We start from the raw sequence: 12,281 nt of genomic DNA, 5'->3' as shown, positions 1-12,281 counted from the left end.
TATTTGTTTTCTTCACCTAGTAGCACTCTCTTCTCCATTTGGAAGCAGCAGATCTAGTCTCACAGACGGAACCATTTTAGTGAATGTTATCCAGTCTATGAGATACGAGAGCCAGAGACCTCATGGGTGGGAACAGCATATTCCCACTGGAAGCAGTGATGCTGTGCCAGTTCACACTACTTCAGAAACCTCTGTCTCCATTTGGCTGACATGAGGCTGACGCACCTCCTTCCAGCAGTCTGGAGTACAGATTGTGCTAGCCTTGATCTGGAGAAATAGCCTGTAGGGAAGGAGAAATTCTCAGCCTTTGAAGGGTGATCTGTTTTTTTTTTGTTTTTTTTTTTTTTTTAGAGAATAATAAAGGTTGATAAGGGAAGATGATGATACCAAAAAAAAAAAAAAAAAAAAAAAAAAAAAAAAGTCCACTTGATTATCATGGTGATTTTCAGATTTGTACTTGACTAGGTACATGGAGTGAAAGTATTACCAAATAGTAGGTCAGTTTGTCAAGACACCAAAAAGTCAATTGTATGTGCTTGAGAAGGTAAGTATTCAGCCTTTCCCACACATATCTGTCAATGCAGTGAAGTCTTTACCTGCCACTCCTCTACTCCCAGGCTTGGCAGAGATATAGTTGTTTTTGTGATGTGGAAAGCCTTCTTTTCCTCATTTGCCAAATATTTCTATTGAAGTTGGCAGTGTAAATTAGCCTGGGTAAAGCAGCACTGGATGAGTTTTGGAGCAAGGATCATTTGTATACATTATCTTCTATATAATTTTCCAGAGAGTTAGATGATAACTGGATACCTTCATTGCTATTTTAAAAGGAATCCAGACAACACTCTTAATAAGACTGTTTAGATCTGTGGGGGATCCCTGAGGATTTGGGATAATATGAATGCTGAATACCAAGGCCTTAACATACAGCAGTTACTTAATCTTTCACTCTTTGAAACAGTCATATCCACTTCTCTGATATTTATTTCATAAGTGCTTGCTGTCATCTGTGGTTACCTGAAGCTGGTTGATAAACTTCAGAGCTGTGAAATTCCTAAATTTCATATTTCAGGGGGATAATTTGGTCACAGAATGCCACTACAGTACTGTGGACCGAATTCGCATGACATGGGTAAGCAATATTTTGGTGGATCAAAATAAGTACACAGATAATATTAGAGACTAAAACCTTTTTCATGGAACATTATTTTAAAAAAAGTGAATTTACTTGTTCATGCCTGTGTACACATAATTATGTACTGTCTTTCCTTTCATAGATTCTTTTAAATTCATCTGGACTATTGTGATCTTAGTCTGACCTCTTGCATAAGGCATTCATATGATTAGTTTATAAAAATAAGCAGGTCACCTCATAAAAAATCCTTAGAAGTCAAACTTTTCTAGTATAAGGAGTGCTTTCTTCACAATATGCATTAACATGCAAATTCTCCATACTCTAGTGAATTATTTTTATGAACTTGTTACACATTTTTCTCTGAAGTTGTAATTGCCAGTTCCTATGTATTGATTTTTAGATAAGCTGTGACCAGGATGTGTTACAACTGTTTAGTTTTGTGCCTAACATAGAATCGAGGCAGAATGAAGGTCCTTTGGGTTGGGAAGAGGAGCTGAGAAACCACCCCTCCCTACCGAGGGTGTCTAGCTCTGGTTTGGCACATGGCAGTGCAGAGTCTCCCAGAAGCAGCTTGAAAGGGTAACAGTGGCCAGACATTGGCCATTGCAATGCAGTCACTGGGGTTTGGAGGTGAAGTAAATTTGGTTACTTGGACATGAGCTGGACTGTGCCAGTTGGCTAGGAACACACAGAGTGATGCCAAACCCACTATGTCTATGGGAGGGAAATAGCTGCCTGTGCCAGGGTCTGATTCTACTCCTGGGGAGTGGCTGGATCCAGGCCTCTGGGACGTGAGACCTGAGGAGTGTCTGTTTTGGAGGGAAGAACTGTTCCTGGCATCCAGAGTGCAAAGGGGCACTTCTCCCTGAATCATGGCTTGCATGTAGGCACATGCAGTACTTACTTAATGAAAAGCAAAAGAGCAAGAATGAAGGCTTTTGAGGTTTTGTCCTGTTTTCCTGTGTGGTGACCACACTAACTCTTGCTTATATGTTTTGTTTTCTCTATTCCTGTTCCTGTGGTTCTGTGAGACTTGTGGAACTGTTCCAATCCAGGATTTAGGAACATGCAGTTTATAATCTTGTTGATGTTTACCAAGATTAATTTTAAGTTAGTTGTTTGCCCCATGATTCTCAATGGAGGACTGTTTGAAAATCTGTTTCTTCTGTTAGCTAGAAATCTTATTCTAATTACTGATTTTATAATTCATGCTCATTTTTTTTTAAGTCAACATTATCTGTTAACATAAATAATTCTTTTTCTTCTTCCTCTTTATTGGCATATGTACTCACAACCTGAGTTCATATAGATTCATATTCCATCCCTGCCTCCATTTCACTAGGCAAAGCTCACTTAATTTCTTATTAAACAGATTAATTATCCTACAAGGTTTTTTTCATTCATCTATTCCACTTTTCTGAAACATGGTAAATCTAACTACCTCAGGGGTAACTGAAAGCCAACCTGAACTTCTCAGATGGTATACTTCGATATAATATATGTCTTCTTTTATTCTCAGTTGTTCTTTCTGATGTCTCTTAACTTAAGAACCTATTGATTAATTTTGAAATAACCTCTTGCTGCTTGATAACCTCATGTACGAGATAAACTTGTCAGATTTGGCCTCCTGATACACCATTCATTAGCATATAAATGCTAGTCAGTGATTTAATCTGTGGGATTCCAATGCTACCCTGATTAAAGAAAAATCCCATTTTCAGGGTGGTCTGAGCACCAGGAATGAGATGTGCCTGTCATATCTACTCTATTACCCGAGAATCAACCTCACCCGGTGTGCGAGTATTCCTGATATAATGGAACAGCTCCAGTTCATTGGCGTTAAGGAAATCTATAGACCAGTCAGGTATGCAAAATGTTTATGAATTTGTGCAGCAACTCTGTTTCTGTCTGTTGGATTCTTGCATCATTTTTATACAACTTTTCATTCTTTTTGGTAGAAAGGAAAGAAATAAGCTCACTCATGCCACTTTTTTGTCAATATGCTGTGCTGATATTTCTCCTGCCAAATTATTTTGCATCTTTTTTTCTTCTGATAGAAAAGAAGTTTCTTCTTTTAAGGAAATAATACTGTTCACATTGTTTTGGGCTTTTTTTCACCACATACATCTGTAAAAAGCTATATATCAATACTTTAATTCTATCAATTTATTAAAATATGTCAATGTTTCATATATAGAGAAATAATTTTGAAAAGGATTTTGTGAGCATGGTTATTGAATTTCACTGCGTAGATTTGTCAACAGGAATTCTGGGGACAAAATGTGTTCCTTATAGTGCTTAAAATTAAAGCATCTTAATGGCAAATTTTAAACAGCGAGAACAGTCAAAAGTGGAAAGTTCCCAAATGAATGAAATATAGAAAAATAATTTTTAAAAAAAGTGAATGCACATTTTGTGGTGAAAGGGGAATTACATTTGTATTGTTGGTTGCAGTAAGCTAAGGTAATAGTAAGATTTTAAAATCAAATGATTAGAATGATAGCGTGTTATCACAAATTTTAAAAGTTGTCTTTGCTTATACAGTTTATCTTAACAAACCATATAAAGCTATAATTGCAAAATAATTTTACATACAGGCTTAGTGGTCTTAGTTCTAAAATTTATATTCATGGAAGAAGAGTTTGAAAGAAGTCACAGTGCAATCAATGTCTACATAATTTTCCACACTATTTCCATTTACAATCTCTTTTTAATACAGGGAGAACAGAGTTTCTAAATAAGTCCTATCTAAAAGAGTCTTTCTGAGCTTAGAAAGAAAATATTCTAACAAATGTATGCTCTCTTGAGTGTTCATTCATGATAACTGTACTTAAGGAAAAAAATGCACATTTAGCCTGGGGAAATAAAGATGTTCTGAATAGAGTAAGTATGCAGACTGTCTGCCACAAATGGAATAGTAATTAGAAGAGGAGATTATTAATGCCTCTAGTATTTATGACCTAATCCACAATTCTTGTTTCATTAAACTCTGTCAGCCTAAGGATATGTGACCTGATCCTCATCTCTCTTGTGTCAGTCTAACACTAGAATTGCTTCACTGACTCTTCCAAAGTCTCTCTTGACTTACACACAAATGCAAACTGGGAGTAGGATCATGGCATTGTGGCTCACTTTAAAACATTCTTCCTCTGTCTGGTGGCACAGACAATGCTTTAAATCATGAGGAGCAGAGATGAAAGTGATTGGACCACTACTGTGGCCCAAGTACCAAAATACTAGGTCAAAATTGCAGTCTCCATGCCTAGATGTTAAGTGGAGCAGAACTCTGGCATAGGCAACTTCTCCAAAGCAAATGGGAGACAGCCTACTGCAAGATAATACAGATCCGTCTAAAGGTTCTGAAAAGATAACTTATGCTCACCACAGTATTAATTAGGTTACTTGATAAAGTTTTACATACTTTTGTTCTTCCAATAACTGTATTGACTTTGGGTTTCTAAAAGTTTGATCTCTCCACCATGTTGTTTCCGGTCATTGCAGTAAAGTCAAACAAGGAGAAAGCAGAAACAATAGGTTTTTTTATTATTATTTTCCTTTGTTACCTTTTTTTTAGTTTTCTTTACTAAATGAAAGACATGAAATCTCGTTCATTCTCTTTCCACGTTTTCAGCTGGTGGTAAATGAGATATTCCCCAATTGTTCATGGGAAGGATTCCCAAACTTGGGCAGATAAATCTTTCAGAGCAGCACAGCAGGTCTCTAAACCACCCCTGGCCAAAAGTGCCCTTACAGCCAGCTTGTGGGAATATGCCAAAGGGAATGTCCACAACACCAGTTATTATCTGCTACTGCCAGCCAGTGCATAACAGAACAACTCCTGTGCTAACCACAGTTTTGACCTGAGCTTGGCAGAGCCATCTGGAAGCAGCTTTCTAAAGGCAAAAGTTTCTTGGCAGCCTGGCCTGCCAAACCTATGAGAGGGAGTGGCTTTCTTTTGGTTTTGGTTTTGTTTTTTTTTTTTTGGAGAATTTACAGCAGAAGATCTGTTTTGTATTGCCTGTGCATTCAGTTTGTAGATCAGAGAACATTACTCTTGAAGTCCTTAATTTCTAAAAGCATCTTGCAGCAAGTACTAACCTGCTGACAGCCTTTAATTAGTCTGTCAAAGTCAATGAAACTGTCAATTTTCAGTAGAAAAGAACTTAGTTGAGAATGTGAGCTAGGCATAATATACAGAGTAGGTAGTGCATTTATTTTTCTGATTAGTTTCTCCAAAAGTTTTCCTCACACATTTCAACTTGATAGTTTTTATCTATTTTTTTTTAAATCTAATTGTTTATTTTTCTTTAGGACTTGGCCTTTCATTATCAAGAGTCCTAAGCAATATAAAAACCTGTCTTTTATGGATGCAATGAACAAATTCAAATGGTCCAGATCAGAGGGTCTCTCCTATAATCAACTTGTGCTTAAACTGCCTGTGAATGTGAGATGTTCAAAAACAGATAACGCGGAATGGTCGGTAAGTCTGAGTGTTGAAAAGGAGGCAATGATGCCATGAAACTAATTTGATTGACTGTGTTTCAATGCATATGAATAAATATCTGATTATACATGTTCAGGATGTTTACACAGTTATATTTCATTTACATACAATAACAAAAGCTAAGAATGTTTTACCAGTGCTTTCACATAACATGAGTTCTAGAAGCATTTAAAAAGGAATAGAAAAGTTGGAGCTTTAATCAGCACTTGGCATCAGTAATAGGAGGATGGAGTCTTTTGGCGGGTCTGGGACTGATCAGAGAGCAGCCATTTGTGTCCAGGTTAAGTGACCACGCCAGGAATCTGTTCTACCTTGGCTACCTCCATGGTCAGGGACTTACATTAGGGTCTTGCAATAGATGATTCAAAATCCCTAAATCAGGCTTCCTCTCTGAGACACCTTCTAGGGGACTTCTGCCCTGTTCTCCTCATCTTAGAAGATAGCCCATGCTTCCTCAGAGTGTATCACACAGTCCTTTCAGGTGGTGAAGAAATTGCTCCTCCTGCAGCAGTGTTCTTTCTTGGGTTTTTCCTACATAGGTCAGCCTGTTCTGCCCATTGGATGTCAAAGGAATATTGTATGCTATAAGTAATCGAAGAGGTTCTGGTTTTTTCTAGAGTTATTTTTCCCATTGTAGGCCTCCTGTGAAAAATAGTTGTAGACAGACAGTACATGTGACTATTCACCAGTTTTGGTTAAACTTCTTTACCTTTACAGCTGCTGGCTAGTAGCAGTTGCATAACCACCCTTTCACTGATTATTTGTCAGAGGACAAGATGATGAAAAGTACAGAAATTTTATCAAGAGGGGATAGACTGAGGTTTTTTAAATGGTACACTTTCTGGAAAATGCTGTTCCCCTTTATCTTACAGGATGAAGGAACAATACTTACAACTTAAAGAATGTAGTCAAAGAATGACCTCACTGGAGCTGGGAGTTCTTAGTTCTTCCTTAATCATAGTTTCCTTTTGCAAAGGACATGGGCATACTCTTCAAAGCTAAGATTAGGACCCTTTCCTTTCCCTTCCCTTGTTAGTGATATTACACTTAAATGACCATCCTCATCAAAATCGGGAACAGATTTAATTGAATGGCCAAACAATTCCTGAGTTGTTACAAGGCTGAAAAAAATTTTAGCAGAAGAACTGAGTTGAAAATACCTTCATCCCTCTATACAGTTGGTCTCTATTTCAGTTTTAGTTTTGTGTTGTGTTTGCTAAGATTAAGCCAATATTCAGCTGGGGTTTCTTTCTACAGTGCAGAATAATGACAACACTGATGAAGTCCCCAAAGCAAGCATATGCTGTACAGGTGGGCATTCAAACTTTACAAAATGTGCCCAGGAGCTTACTTTCTGCAGAGCTTCTTTTCTTTAACATGTAAGGAGAAAATTTAGGAAAAGCAATCTGAGCAGTGTACACAAATGTCTCTAATTTCATGTCAAAACCACAGCAAACATGTAGTTGCATCAAATCCCATGAAATTGCACTGAGTTTTATGGGAAGAGTGAAAAATTCTCAGTATATAGCAATATGACACTGCTGTATGTGACACTGCTTGAGCAGGGACATGGGACCAAATGACCTCCAGAGATCCCTTCCAACCACAACCATTCTGTGATTCCGTGGAACAACATGTACACAGTTTTAGCTGGTTTGTATGTGCAAATGTGAGCCTTGCACACAGAAATGAATGCATTCAAATATTATCCTATATCCCCATGGCAGAGTGAGACTGCCAATTTCCATTTTTATTTGACAGAAGGATGAAAACAAGAACCAAACTTGCCAAACAACCCCACAAAGCAAAATAAGTTTATTCAAATCAACCAACCAAAGTCTAACCTTGCTTTACTGGAGAGGATGCCAGTGTGTACTGCTGCTCTTGAGCTGAGAACGTTGGACATGCACACAGACTGATCATTTGGCACACAGTATATTCATGTTTTTACTGAGCTTGATGTTCCACAGTGAGAGTCACAACCCAAGTACAAAACTATCAATAGACTATCAGGCAAGCTGCCAATTATCTTGAGAGCAAAAATCTTATGTGACAAAGCTCTGATAATTTTTTGTTATTTTAATTTCAGATCCAAGGCATGACAGCTTTACCTCCTGAAATAGAGCGACCATACAAGACAGAGCCAGTAATATGCAGTTCATCTTCGTGTTTAAGTTGCGGTTTATTCCTTACCCTGTTGTGTATTGTATGCATCACAGCCAGTACCATAGGAAACACTGGGCCCTTTGTATAATAATTTTTATTCATCTGTGTTCTGTATGCCATGCAAGTTCTGATGTGTTTGCACTGTTGCTATTGTAGATTTATTTTTTTACTTATTAATGAACTAAATCTGCCAGATCAAAACAAAATGTGTACATCCTCTGGAAACTGTGGAGTTTTTTGTTATCAATGTAAAATATGTATGAAATGCAGTAGGTACACTGACACATTGCATATTGAAATATTTTCCTGTACCATTTTCTTATACTTTGTCCCGCCTCTTTCACATGGTGCTTTCGAAGTCATTTATATATATGGGTAAAATTAATAAACTAAAAGCAGCTTGTTAACTAAGCAGCTTAGTTAACCACATTCAGCCTGGTCTGTGTTGTATTATTTTGCCTTGGTTCTTGATATCTGCAGGTAACGAAATTACTGCTGTATGGACAGGCCTTGCAAACTTTTATTTGGGCATGTCTGGCTGACATGTGCCATAAAGCTACCGGAAGGACTCACTGAGTGGGGACATTTCTGGGAGCAACACACTGCAAAATCATGAGAGACATGGGAGCTATGGGTGTTAAAAGGATGAAAACACAGGCAGAACCCCAAATCTCCCCATAGTGAATCCTATACAAGTCCTTTGGCTTGGTTGGAATTTCTTTTTCCCAATCCCACGTACTTAGGGCATTCCTTCTGTCTTAAGATATTTGCACAGTGAATAAAGCTTGGGTGAGAAGTAGGCACTCCTTTTCTAGATTTGGACAGTTTGTAAAGTTTGATCTGGACAGCAGGAGCAATAAAGATTTATCTCACATTTAGGCTCTAGCATGCACAGGGATCTGAGCCTGCCAGGAGCTATTGTTAGCACATGCTAAACATTGCAATAGGCCAAACTGCTGATGAAGAGGTTGCCTTTCTGTCTCATATGTAAACTGTTTTATTTATATTCGGGAATTGGTGACTTTTCAACTCAGATGGTGTTGGGTAGGAAAGATTCCTGAAAGAGACACAATTTATTGCTCCCCAGTGAAATTATGCCACACAGTAGAAAAGGACTTTGAACATTTAAAAAAAAAATGTTCGTTTTTGTTGCCACACTGCAGTTACAGTAAGCTATAATTTTTTCAGTATTGCATAATGGAGTATAGCTGTAAAAATAAGCTAGTCTGGATGCCGAGAGTGCTCCCCTGATCGCTGCAACACCTGCTCTACAACTCACCTCTGCAGACTTAGTTACATGCAGCCTTTGTTATGTACATTTTATATCACTGAGCACTTCTGTGCAGTGTGGTGAGTCCAGAGCATATTGAGAACCTGAGCTGTGACAAAATGATTTTGTGTCCATTTTTGTTCATTGACTGTTAGCGACTGATACCAGCTCTTTGTGCAGTTCCTCCTCTTAAGGAGAGCAGGCTTTTACTCAAAGAAATAGCACATATGAAGGATGATTAGGAGAGGATTTGGGAGTTGTCTTCTCTGAATTTGAGAATTGAAAAGGAAAGCATCACAGAGCTGGTAGGGCTCCTCTGCATGTAGCCAACATTACAATGCATGTGATAGCTGACATGAGAGAGGCACTGAAGCAGCTACTGTCTCAAGTAGAAATGAAAGATTTAATCAAGGATAGATTAATTTTCTAGGACGTATAAAAACCTCATTAGAGAACTTATGCATAAAGGGAGTTCAAAATGAGCCATGAAGGTAAACGTTCACAGGGTCTGTTTTATCCTCTTGGTGCTGTATCTATACTTGGCTAGGAAAAACTCCTATGTAGGAAAATTCTTTACCACTCTTGGGCAGCTATTTGTTCTAAATATACCTGGACAGTGATATATTCTGTCATTCTTCCCTTTGGTCCTGCATAAGGTAAGGAAATACTGTATTCCAAATAGCATATGGGTTTTTTGGGATAAAACTCCTGAAGTTTCAATAAAGAAACGTAACTATGTAGGTGTCTTCTTCCTGCCAGCAGAAGTATGTTCTTCTGTTTTGTGCTCCCAAATAGAATTGGTTGAAAAACAAAGAGTAATCATGGTAAACTACAGGCAGAAAAATCTTCTGAGTGATTATTTGTACAGATCTGTTCTGAATGTGAAAAGTGAGGGGCATCCTCCATTTAAGATAACATGGAGTCTAGGACGCAATTGGCAGGGTCTTTGGCCTTTCTTATGCTCAAACCCATCCCTAGGATGGGCATGTTTTAACAGCTTTTCCTCAGGGATCAAAGGGAAAAAAACAGGGAATGAAATGAGAAAAGAGCTTTTGTGTTGGACAGGGGAGCCCTTTCACATGCAGTGTTGTGTCTCATTTGCCATTACTGGCATCCATCCTAGGTTGATTTGATTTGCAACAAACATTAAGCAGACCTAGGAATATTTTCCATTTTGTCTGTTCTCTGATTTGATGCAGTTTCTTATCTGCAGGGATTTCCTTTCCATGGGCACCCATCCTAAGAACACGTGAACAGATGGGTGTTTGTTTTTGCCATCCAGTATGGCACAAGATGATGTAAAGCAAAGCTGGCTCAGAAAGGATGTCTGTGAGAGATAGCTGCCAGCGTATCAGGCAGACCTGTCATATACACTAAACACTCACGTTTAACCCACAAGTGTTTTATGATTTCTGGAGGAATGGAAAGGAAAATTTTGCTTCACAGGTAAGTAAAAAACGAACTGGTGATAAACTTCTGGGATATTTCTAAATAAAAGAATCCAAGACAGATGTGAGCACATTGTTAAAGAAACTTTAAACCAGAAAACAAGTAAAAAGAACAGTCTGAAATTGTTGAAAATTCGAACAAGGATAAAAGTGAGAAATGCCACCAGCCAAGTCTGTATCACTGAATGAAAAACATGTAGCAGGCACACATCTAGTCACACTGCACATGAAAAAGCTCTCAGACACAGATCTCTGTAGTTTTTGCTCATTATTGAGCTCTAGTAAAGCATATATTCTTTGTGTTTCTGCTCAAAGCATTCATAATAGTTACAGTTAAAAGCATATACAGTACATACTATTATCAAGCAAACCATGGTGGAAAAGATGTGTGTACACTAGAAAATCTATGACTTGTAGACGATGAGCCCAAAAATGATTATGCATAATATGTTATTTTAACTATTATGTCATTCATGCTTTTCTTTGTGTGAAAAATATGCATTGAAGGTTTCTAATGAGAAGATATATACATAAATATTTTAGTGGGATTAAATATTTAGTAGGTTGAATTCTCCAAGAAGTGCTGAAAATCCCATTCTGCTTTAATCATTTTTCCCACAAAATGGTCCAGTCACCTGTCACCTGCAGACTATCTATAGATGTACTATTTATGTTTAATCCCTTTTGGGTCTATTATTTATCCGTTGCAGAACTTCCATTTAAACATGTGGCTCTCCTCAAATATTCCTCTTAGCTAAATCAACAGCCATTTGGGATTTTGCCTGTGTAGAAAAACAGGATGCAGGACGTCTGAGACGGGAACATTGGCATTTACGTAGCTCTAATATTTGTCCCTGTAGAGGAGAATGTCATTCTCTGATCTCATATCCCATCCTAGAGGCCCATCATACAAACCCTGTGTCAGCCCATTCCTTGGCTGCACAGAGTGACATCTAGGCTGGATGCAAGTGTGCACCAGTGCAAGGGTGAGAGGCAGAGCCCCAGCTGGTGGGAATGCAACTGTATTGGGCTTAATTCCTTCCACCAGGGAGGTCTGGCTTACTTAAAAGAGGCCTGTTTGGCCATATTAGCCCAGATGCTATGGGGGCACAAATTTAACAGACAAAATCCAGCAGAAACACTGGTCTTATTCTCCTCTTTCCTCCCATCAAGCAGAAAGTGACTATTTTTAGACTAATTATTACTAGGGAATGCTAAAGAATTTTCATTCTTTCTGCCCTTTGCCTCTCATTTCTGATTTTCGGTACATCTGTGTCTTTCATAAGGATGAGAGAGAGAGAGAGAGAGCCTTTTAGCAGAGGGTAAAGCTGGGAAAAGAAAATGATAGCTGTGACACAGAGAGCTCCTCTTGCCCACTTCCTCCACCCCCAAAGAGGTCTCTCTAGGTCATAGGTGCCCTCACAAGCATTTGCCATCCCCACACCAGTCTTGCAGGTGCACTAGGACAGGCACAGTGTGCCAAAGGGGGTGGCTACAGCCATGAAGTTTCTCTACTTCAGCCTCTGCAAAGTGCTCATGGTGCAAGTGCAGTTGCCCCATCTGCCAAAACCTAAGGCCTGGTGCTTAGAGTACTCACCTAGGGAAAAGGTATGAACCCAATTTATGTTTGTACGTCAAATTGAGCAAAGTAGATTATTTACCTGAATTTTTAGTTTTGTGGTGTCTCTAGTTTACAGGAAAACTGCAAGGTACCAGGCAAACATTAGAAAAAATTAAGATGACAAAAATGTGACTTACAGT

The 12,281-nt window shown here is 38.4% G+C and overlaps 1 protein-coding gene across 1 annotated transcript in view; it reads left to right on the top strand.

The window, feature by feature from the left end:
- MOXD1 (monooxygenase DBH like 1) overlaps window positions 1-8,210 on the top strand; it is a 49,000-nt gene extending 40,790 nt beyond the window's left edge. Inside the window, exons 9-12 of the mRNA XM_066314341.1 lie at window positions 1,070-1,129; window positions 2,854-2,996; window positions 5,444-5,612; window positions 7,726-8,210. Coding sequence (XP_066170438.1) covers window positions 1,070-1,129; window positions 2,854-2,996; window positions 5,444-5,612; window positions 7,726-7,890 — 537 coding nt within the window. The 3' untranslated portion in view covers window positions 7,891-8,210. The remainder of the gene's footprint in view (window positions 1-1,069; window positions 1,130-2,853; window positions 2,997-5,443; window positions 5,613-7,725) is intronic.
- Window positions 8,211-12,281: the final 4,071 nt, after the last annotated feature.

The sequence above is a fragment of the Sylvia atricapilla genome, chromosome 3 (genome assembly GCF_009819655.1).
Source record: "Sylvia atricapilla isolate bSylAtr1 chromosome 3, bSylAtr1.pri, whole genome shotgun sequence".
Classification (NCBI taxonomy): domain Eukaryota; kingdom Metazoa; phylum Chordata; class Aves; order Passeriformes; family Sylviidae; genus Sylvia; species Sylvia atricapilla.
The sequence above is the reverse complement of the archived record's forward strand: the minus strand, read 5'-3'. Positions and strand labels throughout refer to the sequence as shown.